Source organism: Metopolophium dirhodum, chromosome 5 (assembly GCF_019925205.1).
Source record: "Metopolophium dirhodum isolate CAU chromosome 5, ASM1992520v1, whole genome shotgun sequence".
Taxonomy (NCBI): Eukaryota; Metazoa; Arthropoda; class Insecta; order Hemiptera; family Aphididae; genus Metopolophium; species Metopolophium dirhodum.
The window spans coordinates 20008870-20026749 of record NC_083564.1 but is presented as its reverse complement, the minus strand read 5'-3'; the positions used below and the strand labels follow the sequence as shown (position 1 = coordinate 20026749).

At 30.0% G+C, this 17880-nt stretch overlaps 1 protein-coding gene across 2 annotated transcripts in view; it reads right to left on the bottom strand.

Annotated features, from left to right (window-relative positions):
- The window catches only part of LOC132945028 (protein tolkin-like), a 63025-nt gene that overhangs the window by 14979 nt on the left and 30166 nt on the right, over positions 1 to 17880 (bottom strand). For both annotated transcript variants that reach the window (XM_061014638.1, XM_061014639.1), the window contains exons 7-11: positions 11673 to 11802; positions 10092 to 10307; positions 8150 to 8272; positions 6223 to 6374; positions 1040 to 1235 (exon numbers count right to left, since the gene is read on the bottom strand). In XM_061014638.1, the coding sequence (XP_060870621.1) occupies positions 1040 to 1235; positions 6223 to 6374; positions 8150 to 8272; positions 10092 to 10307; positions 11673 to 11802 (817 nt within the window). The remainder of the gene's footprint in view (positions 1 to 1039; positions 1236 to 6222; positions 6375 to 8149; positions 8273 to 10091; positions 10308 to 11672; positions 11803 to 17880) is intronic.

Here is a 17880-nt window from a genome sequence, read left to right as displayed (position 1 = left end):
TATGATTAAAATATCTATATTTACGAAATAAATAATGTTACCAATATAATATTAGATACTTTTATTATAATTTAATAGAATAATTAGTTACTACCTAAATCCTATACAATATACAATATTATAATACTTGTAGTTCAAAATAAGAGGGGAAAAGGCAAGAAAACGAGTAAGTATTGGGAAACTGTGACATTTGGTTACCCATAAAGGCTTTACCGAAATAGACAAATATACTCACATGTTCGGTTTACAAATAAAAAATATAATCTCCCAGGAACCCAATTTCCGTTTTTTGTTATTGGTTTTTCAACGATGGCGTATACGGTTTTCTTCGAAAAACGAATTTTTGAGCAGAAAAAGATTTAAAAAGGCTTAAGGTGCATTTTTTCATATATATGAAGAAATAATATATAGATAGGCAGACAGATCACAGAATATGGAAGGTATATGCTGATATAGGTACATGTGTATAAGAAATGGAACACAAATTTTAAAAGAGTGATGATTTTTCTGACAAAAAACTGGCAACAGTTTATTTTGGGACATCTAAATAAAAAGACTGCCTAACGAATGTAATCGAGTGCCAGTTTTTAACAGACTAATCTAATCCAACTAATGATCAAAATCGTTAACTGCATTGCAATTAGTAATAATAATGATTCACAATCGCATATTTTTTTTTATAGAACACAAACAGTTCGACGTCCACGCTATATAGGACCGTCTCACCCGAAGTAATCCCTATTTTCTTTTTTAATTTAGCATTAATCCATTCGAAATTGTAGATGGTATACCTATAATATGTTTACGGAACCGTCATTTTTAAGCATATAATATTATAGTGTAGGTGCGTGTATCATAATGTATACAATACGCACACGGAGTACAGCGGGCACATTTGTATTTTTTTTAACCCGATTATGTTTACGATCCGTTTGGACGAAAAACATTTTTTTTTTTTTTTTTTAAACGAAACGAAAAAGGTCTCGATCGACGAACGTGAAGGTATATATTTCGTATTTACATTTTACAGTACACATACCTTTCATAAATGTAGCGGAAAATCCGGCTTTCTGCACCGAGCTGTCCGATAGAAATTTGACGTACAGTTTGTTCGTGCTGGAATGGACGTCCAAGGGAAGCTTGTAGCCGCAATACTTGTTTATCAAAGGGCTGTCGGCCGAATGTCCGTTTCTGATCTCCACGTAATCGTAGAAGCAATTGTCGTGGTTTTCGATCTGTATCGGATTAAAACGTAATTATTATACACACACTTATAACATAATATGATCGCACGTCTAGTACAAGACTAGCTCAACTCAAAATGTACTGCAAGTACATATATTTTTGATGAAAAGTGATACGAAATTTAAAACTAAGATATTTTAAAGAGTTCTTTATACCGATGCATTTCAAATTAAATATTTGTGAAATACTCTCTAAAACTCAAAAAGTTAGACTCATAGATTTTTACAATTGTTTTATGTCCATTCAAGACAGCCATTTATTGAGACGTGTCAGTAAAAAATGTCTATTTTAAAATACAAGACTGATGTTTTTCATATTATGGCCGCAATATCACAAATTATGAAATACGATACTGCCACAATATTAAACACTACTGTTTTCCACTCAACACATCACACGAATATGAGTTTTTATTTAGCGCAAGAACGCCACAAATTAAAATAAGGCAGTCTTAAATATTAATTTCGGCGATTATATTATTATATTATATTATATTATTATATTTATAACTTATATTATATATATACTGCCATATAAGGTAAATACGGATCTGTTGCTTTAAAAATTATCTAAAAATTGAATAAATAAAATGCAATACCTATTGGCACATCTTTTTAGAGGCGAAATTAAAAATGATAGTATTGAATGTGGCGTTCTTGCAGCGCATTCTATAAAGCTAAATTTTTACTATTTCAAAGTAGTCATTACTCAAAATCAATTAACTTTGAGGTGTGGCAATCTTGTTCTAGAGGTTTGAATTATATAATATTATATATATTATAAAATAATTATAATAGTAATAATATGATCGATATCGTCAAAATATCGGACCCTGCGTGAACAATATACGCCTGTATTAATAATGCATCTGCTCGGCATAAACATCCAATTACTGAACAAGTTTTCACGAGCGCACACAGCAGTTTATTTATATATACGCGTATATACCTGTAGGTAGGTAATACTAATAATACGAAACCATAGTGTTGGGTACCTATTGATTGCGCGTACGAGAATTCGACGCTGTATGAAAACCCGTTGATTAGATTCGTTATATAGTTAATCGGGATAAAAGAAGTTGGACGATTTATTATTAATTTACGGGTTGAACATTAAACTCGTGGAACGGTGGAATAAGACATGATAATAAGTAATAACACGCTCGAATATACCTTTAGATATTATATTTTGCCACCAATAGCCACTAAGCAGTACCTAACTACAAACATACGCGTAGTTCTTCGGGAATGAATAAAACAATTTTCAGCAATAAATTAGTCCATAGCGTAAAAAAAAAACTCTTTACAAGTCAGGAACCGGCATGTAAACTTTCTTGATTTTTAATTTTTAGAAGTTTATTAACTGATAATCACACCCAAGCGGTATAACAATTTAAATCCAGAAAAATGTCGGTGTGAACAGCCCCACAAAAAATCATTTTCATTTTCATTTCCATTTAGTGAGATAGATCTCCAAAACCGGAGAGCGGATTTCGTTGTTTGGGCTCTTCTTAGATTCACATTGGTTAAGAGAAGTGCAGTGAAGATTTTCAGAACTTTATCTTTAATAGTTAATTCTCTAGAACATAAAAAAAAAATATTAAAATAAATTTTATTGGGCGTTTTTTGATGTTTTTCAGCTTTATAGTGAATTAACATTAAATAGGAGATAAAAATCTGAAAATCTTCACTGCACTTCTCCTAGCCAATGTGAATCTAACAAGACCCCAAACAACAAAACCCGTTCTCCAGTTTTGTAAATCTACCTCACTAAATGAAAATCTAGCGAAAAATAACTCTTTTTTATCAGTGAAAAATTAAATAATTTTTTAAAAAAAATTTTAACTCCACATTTAGTATTTACTTGATAATTCCTTTTTAATGAGTTATCAGTCAACTTTCTAACTATCATAGTTTAGGAGAAAAAGTATAAAATAGACATTTTGGGACTGTTCACGCCAACGTTTTTATGGATTCAAATGGTTTACCGCTTGGGTGGGATATCAAATATCTCTCATTAATATTTTATATTAAAGCTATAGCTAAATTACCCACCTACTCCATTACTGAGTTAAATTATAATTATTTTCGTATTTAACACAAATTCTTGAAGTTTTCAAAATTCAGACTTTTTTCATTTCAATTACCATACTTACTTGATTAAAAATCAAGAAAGTAAAATGTTTAAACATTAAATATATGTATGTTATTAATTATTATAATATTAATTCTTGTACGAGGAAATTAATGAACACTTGAACACAAAGAAAAGTGTTTTCTTTACTTGTTTTAATGGACTCACTGGATACGGCTTATATGAATCAGAAGACGAAATGCAGTAGGCCCACATATTTTATATAGAGTTACTACCAAATGCCTTCCGATATCATAAGCATATTATATTGTCTTAACAAATGTATTTATATTATTACATTTACAATTTTAGATATTTAAATAAGTTGTAATAAACTCAAATTAATTTTTAATATTATAATGAACATGTAATATTATATCATCTAATTTAAATATCTAAAATTCTGAAACAAAATTTATGAAAATACAGATCGCATTTAATGTGATTTTTTTTTTAAGTGGAGATATTATGAATCCCTATTAGGTTAACTTTACCATAGTATAAATATAACTTCCATTTCAGGACTTACGTTTAGTTTAAGCCAATAATTATAATTTTGTTGGAGATACTGCTCTGTAAATACAATAATAATTAGGTACCTATATAGGTAATAGGAAAAAAAGCCGTTAACTCCAGATTACTTATTGCTTTTTGTTCTAGTATTTGGACATACTGCTTATTTACTTCTGATCTTAATGAATCTATGCACATGTCACCTTTTAACTATTTTCTTTCTATTTATATGCACTTCTAATGAGAAAACCCTTAATTTGTATTAGTGGAATCGGCGGAGAATTAAAATATCGATAGATAGATACCTACGAAAAATCGATTTTGAAAAAATGGAGTTACAGCTTATTGACTTATGACAGCAGTATTATACAGACGAATAAATATTTCGAATAAATCACGTCATAATATTATATTCAATTTACTGACACAATATGTGTTATACAAAGGGTCGATATAAAACAAAACGTTTAGAAAAAAAAATCAAGGAAAAAAGTTATAACGCTCTAAAACAAATAAAATGTACAATCAATAATAGGTACATAATGTTCGTTATTTATATTGGTCATAAAAACTACTAACCATTGAATTGTGAATAAGTGTAATATTATGACTTTTATACTCGATCAAACAATCCTATTATATTATACAGTATTACAAGATTGATAATTCAATACTATCGATATTTATATTAGAGATTTGGGGTACAAAGGTAATTCGCTTCCACGTAGTGTACCCCGGGCAACGCCCTAGACGGCTAAAAAATTACCACCACCGGCCGCTGTACTATTCTTAGAACCTCACAGCAACCATGAGCAACAACAACTCTAACGTCAACATTTCTCAACCAGGAAACAGTCCTTCTGAGGACTATTTGACTCGAGATCTGAGCGCCCAGCTCCGTATCTTTCAACTTAATGTGGAAGGGGTTTATAAAAAGAAAAACAATATGATGTTTTGAAAATATTACAGATTTGAAAAAATTATACTTTTCTAGATACATAGATCAAACTTTTAGTTTGGGTCAAAAGTTTATTCACCAAATTAAACTATATATATATTTAAATTTACCGATTTCCAGGAATTCATACAACTTATAAGTTTCCAAACTAGGAATTACGTGAGTAGAGGAGGAAAGTTGCCCACGTTATTTTCGTATACGATCTATTGAATGGCAATATTGACTCTCCCAAATTACTATTAATGATTGGCTTAAATGAAGGTATCACAGCCTAAGGAAAAATAATTTGTTTCATGTTTCGTTTTGTAATAATAATTATAATTCCGAATCTGTTTTCCCAAGGGTCCTTTTATTAGCGATCTAAATTTCTGTTTGTATTGATGTTTCTTTATGTCACGTAATATTATTAAGTAAAATATATTTTTAGTACCTACTGTACAAATTAAATTTTTTAGGTATTTTATTTATATTTAATATGTCTATTTTTTATATCATTGGTTATGATTGTTATATATTTGTTAATATTATATTATTTAAGTTATGTACACATAATATATGTAACTTAATGGACCGAGAAGAATTTAAAACAATTAATAAATTTCGAAAACCGTTTGATGAAGTCATTGTAATATATTATACCGGATGATTCGTTTGACGTACCTAAGACATTCATTATATTTTGATAAAACACTAACGTTTTTGAAAATACTTCATTTATATAAATTTAAGTCGTTATACAAATCATAATTTTTGAAAAAAATTATATTTTTATCGTGATCATTTTTTAGTTTTTTACTCTTTTGAATAACATACAGTTGTATTTCATATTCTGAAATAAAATATTATTAGGAGTATTTCGATCTATAAAAATCAAATTTCGGACATGTAGTTAATTAGTTGCATGTGCTTACAAAATGATATAAGTGAACTACGGAACAACCGTAGTGGGGTGGTACTCTTGTATCTCTTCGGTCCACTCATTTCAAGTTTAAATACTATTATAATTTATAACTCACAAACTAATTGTCAAAAAATCAATTTTTTTTTGTGTGGAAGCACTCAAAAAAGTATGCTGCATCGGAATTAATAAGGAATTAAAAATACATGTTGTCATTAAGAAAAATTGAAAAATATTTATACTAAAATATTTTAACCTAAAATTTGTGGGAACTAAATATTTTCAAAAACATTAATAAATTTGTAATAATGAGTGTCTTGCGTTAAATGGATTATCCTGTATATTATTTTAATGACTTTATCAAACGGGTTTCAAAATGTATTTGTTTTTTTTTATTTTTAATTCTTCTCGGATAGGTAATGTTAATGGAATAAAAATAAATTAGTTTCACCGGAATTAAAACATAAACATTTACCTCGAATACGTTAAATTTCAATCCGACTTGGTATCCCTCTGGTGCTGTAAGTTTCCAAACGCACTCTTTGTTCGGTAAATAATCGTCTGGAAAATTGGGCGATTCCAAGTGCCCTTGTTCGTCAGTCACAATGACTTCTCCTCCGCAAACGGCTATAAATAAAAAAGAAAAGAACAAAGTGATTTTTTAATATCAACTTGCACGTAGGTACCTACGACCCGTCATAGACATATCTTAAGAGGATGTCAGCGCAATTCTCTCTTTTCTCCATTAGACCCACGCACAGCATGAATAAAACGCTTTTATCTAAAATCGTTTTTATGATTTTTGAGTAACTTAGAGTAAAACCACCTATTACAACAATTATAGAAGATAATATTTTTAAGGGTTTGACATATCGATTTTATATTTTATTATTATTTGACTTTGTATTCGACTTTCAACGTGTAAAAATTTTATTGTAAGTTTAATGATGTTTAAATCGTTTTGACAAATCGATATGTCATACCTTCAAAAATATTATCCTCTATACTTTTTGTGGTAGGCGATTTTACTCTAAGATTACTCAACAACATAAAAATAAATGATTCTGCGTAAATGCGTTATTTTGTCTATGTTGCTCGTCAGTCAGAGAGGGAAAACAGTGCGCCGACATCCTCCTCTCAAGAGAAATTTTTAATTATTTTGGAATTTTTCTGACTCAAAATATTAATCACATAATCCAATTGGTAGTTAGGTATAAACAGTTTTTTTTTAACAATACAATTACGAACATAACGCATATTGAGAGTATCCTAATTATAAATTATAATATTATGATTATCGTTGAAAGTATTAGATAACTTTATATTTCAAGTATCTTATTTATAAATACTTTAGACGTTTTTGAACAAGTTACGAATACTATTAATAATCTTTTTGGAAATGAAAATAGCTATTATTAATTTTAAAAAAACATTCCGAAATCATTAATAAAAATAAATATATTTCTAAAATACACCAAGGTGAGAACGTTGAGTTTAAAAGTTCTTCAACCCAAAATATTTTCCCAGAAATGTTGTCGAGTTTGAAATGTGCACCTATAGCGTTGATGTGGAACGAAGTTTTAGTGCGTACAAACACATTGTTACAAATCGTCGTTATAATAAATTTAACCGAGACCAATATGAAAAATATTATTGTTACTTACTTATGGTTTTTTCAATAACGTTTAAATTGTAAATTTTTTCATCACGCAACCATAAAATACATAAAATATAAAATATAATATTGTAGTTTGTTTATATAATCATTTTTTCATCATTAGTTTTTTGATTTTACAACTTTACGATGAGCTGTAATATGCAAAAATTATTTTGTATATTTTGTGCTTTTTAAGTGCATATTTGAAACATTTTAAGTGCATACTTTACAGTTGGAAATGCATATAAATCTGGTCTTTGAATGTATAATAGATGACTCATAGATAAATAAAATCAATAGCACGAAATTACGAAATGACAGAATGACCACGGAATATTAAGAAAGCATCACTCTTCATTAGTATATATACCCATTGACAGTTAACGATTTAGCAGTATCAAAGGCTGGTTATACTAGTTTCGATCATTTTAACCAGAGGGTGACTTTTAGAAAATTGAGGGAGAATATTATGTTTTATTATAGTAAGATAGGACCAACTGATTAACTGATGGTATTCTATCTATAAGGTCTATTCTGTATTCGTGGGAGGAGGTTTGGTCGCTGTTGGTATATTATATAGAATAGTGCATATTATTATAAACATTTAACGACGACAGATTGATCGGAAACACGGACACCTACTCCTATAGCTGATATTAACGACTGTTTAATAATAATAATTGTGAATCCCTCAAAATCATTAAAGGATAAATGATAACGGATAAAATAATGTATATTCACCAACCTTCGTAATTTGCCGTGAATCCTTTGTATTTTGTACCTTTGTCGGATATCATAAAACTGATGAGCATTCTGCTGTTGCCGGTTACGATGAGGTCTTGAATGCGAACACTCCCACAAAACCTGCCTATATTAACACACAATCAATATTTATTATTCGATAATATTATACGTAATTACTACTAAATAATATACTGTCCATCTAAATCGAATAGACATTTGAGTCTGTTTTATTGACCATAACATTTAACTTGTTATTTTTACAAAATACATTTTCCATAAGAGAAAAAAAACTAAAATGTAAGCGTTGCAGATTATTACTTACACAATCCACGATAAATGTAGATAGTTTATATAAAAGTTATAATAGTTATAATAGTTTTTATATTTTCCTGGATTAATTGCTTAAAATTCAAAATTATTTATAAATCTTTAGAGTTTAACTCAATATCCGAACAAATGTAGCGTTTATTAATGAGCACAAAATGTAATAAAGCTGTAATTTATATTTTATGTAAGAGGTCTAAAAATATTAAACGAGCACGTTTTATTTTAAATTCTGCCAATTTTAACTTTTTAATTATTCTAAAAACAATACCAAGGTTGCAATACAATTAAACAATGATCAGACAACGTTTCAGTGCTGTTGTAATAATTGTGCCTTGTGATTATTGTTTAATGCAATGTATTTATTGTAGGTATAATACAAAAAAAAGGACAAATAAAAAACAAAAAGATTACCTATTAATATAGTTATTAATATATTGAATGCATATAATATACATAGTAACATAAAATATAAATTTAAGTAGTAGGGACCTTTAACCTGGAAATAAAGTTTGAACTTATAAATCAGCGAATTTCACCAAAAAACATAATCACAAAGTAACTTAATATCTTATTAAAAAATAACCAAATGCTCAAAAACTACGTCTCAAATGTGTTTATTATTATAATGATTCAAATAACACATGGTTAACCTATTTCACTAAAACATTGAAGTTTGTAAAGAGTAATTAGAATAATATAAAATATAATGGTATAATAATTTTATTTTATTGGATTTTCCGGTCAACGTAATAAAAATAAAGAATTTAATATTTAATGGCAGTTAACCAAAAAGGATAATTTTTTTTTTTAATTTCTATATCTATCCTATGAACAATAGATAGGTCATAGGTACCTAACTAGCTATATTTTGAAAAATATTATTTTACTGCTATAAAATACGATACGCGCATTTCGGTTTGCAAATGAAAATGAAAATCAAAACTTAAACTTAATTAAATATTGTCCGGACAAAGTAACTTAAACTATAGCGGTAATGTAAAATGGTTTTTGAGTACAAAAGTTTTTTTTTCCAAAAACGTTTTATCAAAGAAGAACTGTTTACGGAACGGTTTTATTTACACAGCGTCAAATGCTTTTTACTTCATGTAATATATTATGCATTAAAAGAACTCTTTGATTAGTAATTAGTTTGTAATACACAATTGCAGCATAGTACACCGAAAAGGGGCTTACCTACTGTTTGTAGTGACTGGTATAAAGTAGCGCACTTATATATTATTATTTTTATATTCGTACACCCACCTGCTTCTACAAAATTTAAATAATTGTCAATTCCATTTTTTTTTTGTGTTTTGAACACCGCTCTTTGCGACAACTTCCATAATTGGAGTGGAAAAATTCTACTGTTTCCGCCGTGAAACAATGAGACTTTCAAAACAATATGTCGCTATACACTCATTACCGTACACGGAGAATAAGCCGAAACAAAGGTCAGGTCGCAACTTTGTGAAAGCTCTATCCATATACTCGTATTATTGTTTTCACTGCACACGTAATGTTATTTAACATGCCTCATTTATTCGTATATTATAATATCTATAAATCGAAAGTTTATCAGAATACGACAACCGCGATGACGATGATCGAACACTTACCGAGCAGTGGAGATTTGTGCCAGTACCCATCGCGGATTTCCAAATAATCGGTGCTGCATTGGTCCGATTTTAGTATGTCGAGCTCAGTGATGTTTAGCACGATACGCTCGCCATGGGTGGCTGTAATACGCCATTCGCACCTATCTCCGTACTCCTGTCCAGGTTCGGGCGAATAACCGAAAATTCCGCTGTTCTCCTGCAAGGTCTTTCCACATCCTTGAAAACAATAATAATACAAGCAGTATATTATAAGGTAAAGAATCACATAATATTATCTGGTTCAGCTACTTTGAATATTGTTAGGATCACTCCCGTGGGCAAACTACGCCTAATATCGTTTCAATCGAAAATCAAATTCCAACGCGAGCGTTACACAAAAATATTGCAGCGACATGCGATAATTTTGTAACTCCGAAATATAAAATATTTTGATTTTAGACCATTAATTAATCAATATTGTAATTCATCTTACAGAACTTGGCAGCGCAACATCATCAAACACATTGATTATTGCAGTGGTTTATATCATAATATAATGTATCTTTAAATTCCCGATTGAACTATACATACTAATTATAATAATATATAACGAGAGGTTGAAGCAAAATTATTCTTTTATAAACGCTATAACATAATCGTACTTTATATTGCTTCTCAGAACTCGTATAAGTTTATTATTAAATTATTTAAGTACATTGACACGTGGTTGTTACAGATATGAAAGTCCCGCTAAGCCTTTACATAATATTCGTAAAATCCCAGCATTCTAATCCGTCCTATCGTAATATATAGGACATAGGTATATGGTAATAAATAATAATAACGATTGCTTGGCGTTCCCAAACGATGTCTACAACCTGTGCCTATACTGCACATGACAATGTGCCAGATTCATACGATCCCCAAAACTGCCATCGTATCTTATAAAAGTTTCATACCACGCGTAATACCCCCCCCCCCCTATATAATATTATCATAGAAATCCTCTTATTAAAAATGTACCTACATTCAGACACTGTATTTCTGAGATTTCTCCTAGGTAACATATTATAATAGCCGCCAATGCAGGGATATTAAATCCTAAATAATTATTATTGATGAGAAAAAAAAATTGAAAGTTAAAAAGTTCCATCGCTAATAGTAGTAAGTAAAGATTTATATTTTCAATATATAATTTCTTATGAACGTTCAAAAATGTGATAATTCTTTTTATTCGGTGAACCATAAATATTATTATATTATGGTTTAAGGCTATATAGGTGTACCGTGGGTTTCAATAAAAGATTAATATTTCTTAGAATATTGTATACTATTATCTCGTTTTAACGATATATATTCGTATTTTTAAAATCTATTAATATCAATTCAACCGGCAAAATTAAATGATGCGCAAAAATCATTTTCATAACAATATGCTATCAAATATATATATACAACCAATCGTGGAATAACATTTTTCGAGTTGTGTCGAACGCCTTCAACGAGACATCGATGTAAAATCAGTTGCCTATACAGCATGTGTGTTTCAAGAGGTCAGCCGTGGTACATTGATTAAATAAATAAATACATCGTTTTACTCACTGTAACATTTGTACAAAAGCTTCGTCTGGGCTATGTCTCCTTCACTGAGACGGACACGCTGTCCGATCTCTGGACGTTTCTTCAAATTTCTTACCGCATCAATCGGATGTATGGTCTCTAAATACGATCCCTGCAAATAAGACAACGCGATATTATATGTTAAAATGGAGATATTATTTAAACAAACATTATAATATGTTCAAGGAGCATTAATAATATTCTACATATAGGGCGAACGTTGTCCGGCCGAAGAGCGTACTATTATTATCGTCAAATATGAACCATATATGTATAAAATACAATATAATATATTATGCTCTCCAGGAATAAGCCTCTTGATTGAACGTTTCACCGCTTGTTAAAAATATTATAATAAATATTATATATTGAGCAAACTGCATAAAGGATTTTTAAGTACACAGAGATTACTACGGTAGAAAAAAATATCCTCCCTGCGACTACCTATGACTACCGCAGTATCGTAACTTTTAAGTCGCAAATATTTAACAGATATAAGAAAAAGGATGACACTCTAAAACGACGTGGAGCGCCGCTCAACTACTTCCCCGTTGGTTGTTTCTATACATTGTATTATAAGTACGACGTGGCGGGCGTATAAAATAAAATAAAATATTTGATTTTGTATGCACAAGTGGTACCTATATAATATAATATTATATTTTGTAAATTGTAATAGATCAGAGATTTCCAACATGTTCAACGGTATACGACCCAATTTGGAAATTTTTTTAATTTTGGCGACCCATATACTAATGAGTAATGAATAATGACCCTTTTTTAAATTGTTGATCGTTATTTTTGCGATAACTTTTAGTCTAGTAGCGGTACTCTCGTAATCGTCACGGATAATTTTCAATGATAAAAATAAATTCAAACATCAACTAAAATTAATAAATTATGTACAATATAATATACAGTTACATGCGAAAATACTAAAACATAATATATACTCGTGTTAATAATAGTATATCTTTTATTTGTTATGTGTAGGTACATATTTTATAGTAATTTAATATTATAAAAATAAATGTAGGTACATTTCAAAACTTTACGTGACACATTAGAAATATAATTTCGACCCATTTTTGGTTTGGCGACTCGCGACCCACAGTTTCGGAATCTGTTTAATAGATTATATTGTAATCGAATTCGGTAATAATATAAAGTCTAAACCGACACTAAACTGAAACGTTAAAAGCTCGTCATCTAACGTGCAATAAAAAAATCATAATAATATACGTTTACCATCAGTGCTTTTGCGGTGAAAACGAAATAGCTATAATGTACTTAAGTGACGTTATACGCGTGGACGATTTTATTAAATGAACGGCTACAAAACAGGAGTACAATATTAAAGTTGGTGCGTAGACACCTCTCAGTCATAAATGCTAGTAGACAAAAACTTTTTATTTTGTATAAACAAAAATTAAAATTAAAATCAATATTATATGTTTTGATATTATATTATTCAGTATATTAAGTGCTGTTTTCAATGATTTATGTAGACAATGTCATTTTTGACGAGTTCAACTTCCTTTTTAGGTATATTAGATTAGGTTATATTTAATTTTTGTGGATATTTTTTAAATTTATTCTTAATATTTTATAAAAAAAATTATTATTTCTTAGCACATACATCAAAATTCAAAACCTTTTGTCGATGATGCCTAAAAAGAAAAAAAATCCATGAATCCATTTCAATAAAATAATTAAAAATATGGCATCTTTTTTAAAAGTAAGTCAATTGTGAATAATGAAATTCATTGGAAATGGCACAATAATTATTGGAAAATATATCACATTATCGATACGAATGCCGCAACGGACGGATAAGACCTAAAACCCAAGTACGGGCAACATTCGTTTCGATCGCTTTTTTAGATATTTACTTACCTTACGACCCTCCCCTCCCTCCCCCTACCACCATTTAACAGTCGAACGCCATAATCGCCACCGATGACTTATTTCTTTTTAATTATCATTTGGTGGCTGTTCGTGTGTACTGCTTGAAAGCGCTCAGGAACCACGACAAAGACAAGTAATGGAGTACTTCCGTATTATGTGATACTATTACTATTATATATAGTAGGCGAGGACAAACACGGTGACGACACATTCTGTATACATCTACGGATATTCACTAGCATAAGTACAACGTGATTCACCAAGCATGTCCCCCCACATTTTTCTTTAATAATGAATTTTGGAATTTTTAAATACACTCAAAAACTGCAATTTTCTCAAATTCTTGAAATGTTTGTACTTCTTAATGAGTGTCTTGTGGCGATACAATTTTCTGTTATTCAAATGAGAACCACCTCCCCCCTCCCTCTTTTACTATAAATTATATTTTAGTAGATAATTTTGTAATTTTAGTGTATCTAGTTCAAAATTCTAATGAGTAGAATCAAAGTTATTTAAATTGTTTGTGCTAGGTAGCGATAATAGTCCTTAAAAATAGTTTTACAAAAATATTAAGTAAACGTAATATTGGAACTAGTATTTATTACATCCTTGGGCCATTTTTTACAAATTATTTTTGTCGATATATTATATAAATTACTAAAATTGTTTGATCGCCATAGCCCCCATTCCTGTAAGCCCATTACCTACGAACCTTCTATCTTTAGAACACAAAGTTAAATAATTCAAAAATTACTCGTACGAATTTTGATTCTCATAGATCAAATTTTTCTGAAAATCATAAACTGAATAATTTACAGTTGAAAAAGGGGGTTCTCATTTGAAAAACAGAAGTTTGTATCTCCACAAGACAATCGCCTCGAGTAGTATAAAAAATCTCAAAAATTTGAAAATATAATCCCTATATTGTATATTTAAAAATTCTGAAAATCCGATTTTGAATAAATATTGATTATTGAAGAAAAACGGGGGTGAACATGCCCTGGTGAACTACTCCGAACATGTAATATGTACAAACATGAGTTTGTGTCGATTCCAATTTCCGCGCGCTTGTAAATTTCATTTGCTATTTTTCGCGATCGACCGTCATTAAATAGACGGATAACCGCCTGTACGACGCAGTAAATGCGACGACGACGAATATCGTTCCGAACGTGTGCACAGACATTAAACGCGAAAATGCTGATTTTTACACTTTGCAGCTACCGCGGATAATGTTATTTTATATGAAAATATTATTAATATTTATTTTTTGTTTCGTACACCGGACCCACACCCCCCGTCACACGATTTATACCTTCCGTGTCGTCCCTTTTCAAAACGCACATGCGGACGCCCATAAAAAGTGACAGATGTACGGATACTAAAACAATATAAAAATACATTATATTATGCGTTAGATTTAGCGTCCACGATGAGCCTCCGGTCGCGTTGCACACACGTGTGTTAAAACAAAATAAAATCACAAACCATGAATAACGATGGCGATATGACGTGTAGTCGTTCGGTTCTAAACGAATCGGATGAGTATAATAATATTATTATAAACGTTCGCGTCCAAGCCGTATTATCGTATTGATTTTAAATGAACAATATTTAATCAATGGTATTATTGGTATTTTGATTGACTACGAGTGAAAAAAAAAACTGAAATACGTCCGTCGCCTGCAATATAAATGTACGGTGGTAGATATGAATATTTAAATAATATTTGCGTTGAGTAATAAATTGATTTATAAACAATTTTCCGCTTTTGTAAAATCAACTCTATAATACGAAATAATAATTGAGTTTAGATTACAAAAAACTAAAAATAAAAATCATCGCAGACACGGTTTGCTTTAAGTCACCCTATTATTATGGCTGATAACAATTTTTATGAAATACGAGTACAATAGTAGGTACCGATTGGTATTCGAAAAAAAATGTTTAGTCGATTATTTATTCGAAATAACATATCAGCTCCCTTACAGCATGTAATCTAAATAGTACTACTTTTCAATCGTTCAGAAATCGTATATGTTTTAAACTTTTAAATATTGCTTGACTGCAATCTTATTATTTTGTTGAAATTGCCTATTCAAAACTCCTTAAACAGTGTGTGTGCTGATGCTGAAAGAGTAAAATGCAATAATTATCTATTTACGATGGCACATGCGTGAACCATATCTGCATTGGATATTTTGGTATTCGTTTAATATATGTTACCTACCAGACCGATAATTAATTTAAAAATAATCAAATCAAAAATAATACAATAATACTTAATTATTAAGTTATTTTATTATTAATAATTAATTAGTTATTCAAATATAAAATATGTATGACTGGATCACTTTTAATATCAAAATCAGTCAAACAAAATATCAGTAAAAAAAATGTATGAAGACACTTATCTATAATACAGCAATAAATTATACCAAAATTAGTCATAAAATGTCATACAATTATTTTATTATAAAATAATTCAATTTAATTTTTAAAAAAAATGTTTAGCAATACACTTTAATATTTTGTATATCACTTCAAAAGTTTTAAAAATATATCTTACCTGTTAGAGATCGGTACCCGTACGTTGTCCGTACATAATGTAGATAATCGTCTTAGTAGGTCACATGTACTAAATGAATACCTACTGATATTTTTCATTTAATATAATAATCATAATTATAATATATTGTCTGTCGAGATTTACGACTGTAAAAATAACGACATAACGAGGTATTGACCGAGGTTTTGGTTTATTATATTATATATTGTATTTCAGTAGATGATATCAAAAATAATAAACAAAATAAACGAATAGATAGTATTATAGGTACCTATATTATGATATATGTGGGACCTGTCGTAGATACGTTAAGTCTGGAGGAAGTGTCTCGAGTGTTTTGCGGCTTCTTCAAGTATATTAAAAGCTCATCGCGTCGTTCCTATCGTATTAGTATTATTTCACATCGCGGAAAACAGACTACGGTTGTCTCCGTGTAACAATTATATCGGATGTAATATACAGTATAACGTATCTGTAAGGGATTTCAAGAGTGTGACACGTCACGCCACAGTTTACGTTTAGATGACTTGAGCGGATTTCAGATGACTGCTCGTTATCTGTTTTATTTTCGAACCTTAGACATTGCCATAATATATTTGATTGTCACGTGGTATACAGGGTTGGCCTGCAAGACATATAGATTGTAGCCTGCAATAGTGATAATATGAGAAAACAGTCAAAGACGATGGCCCTGTACTCTGAACATGTGTGCATTGGAGTTTTTGTAAAAAAACTACAGGGTATACGCTTGTTTATGAAATTGAAGTAATGATACAAATATGCAATTAATATTGTGACTTTTAGTGGACTCTTCGAAAAGCTGCTCGTTATACGCACGCGAAAAACTATTTTGCAAGACTCTTACGAAATACATTTACAAATTTCCAAAATTTTCCAAAAATAAATTTTCTGTTACCTAGTTTGGAACCTATACGTTTTTATTTTTCATTAGTCAGATTCAACATTTTACAACATTTATTTTTGATAGTTCTACCTATTGGCACCACTTTTTAATTTGTTGACTCAAACATTTTATTTAAAAAAACTGTAATAGTCACGGTCACGAACGATGATTAACTTACTACATATACCAATACAGCAATACGTTCTACGCGTATACGTGGTAATAACCAATTATAGTAAATTTATTACATGGTTCTAACTTATATATAATTGATAGATGCCATAGTATTATAACAATATATAATAATACAAATGCGAATTGCTTAGTAAATTGTTGTTAAATTTGTTTAAATTTTAAGGTATAAGAACGGATACTTGGGTATTTAACATTTTTACTATTTCCACAGGGTAGGTATACGTCGTATACCCCCGTGACCCCGTATACCCTCAAAAACATCACTCTGTGTGTGTGTGTGTGTGTGTGTGTGTGTGTGTGTGTGTGTGTGTGTGTGTGTGTGTGGTGGTTAACTACAGGTACAAGCCGCTCCTATTCTCGTTAAACCAGCTTCTGAAGTGATTAGTTATTTTCGTCGATTTCCAAAAGTTTTGAGTTTCCGTACATAACATAAAATTAACATTATTATAACATTATAAAAATTATGTGTCTGTGCGCAGTATGTATCGTATACGGATACCGCACGCTGAGTAAAACAATGAGTTCGATTATTGTGATTGTCTCGCACACACACATTACTGCAATTTACGTGATTAATATTTTCGATCGGTATTATTATGTGGTTTACGCATTGT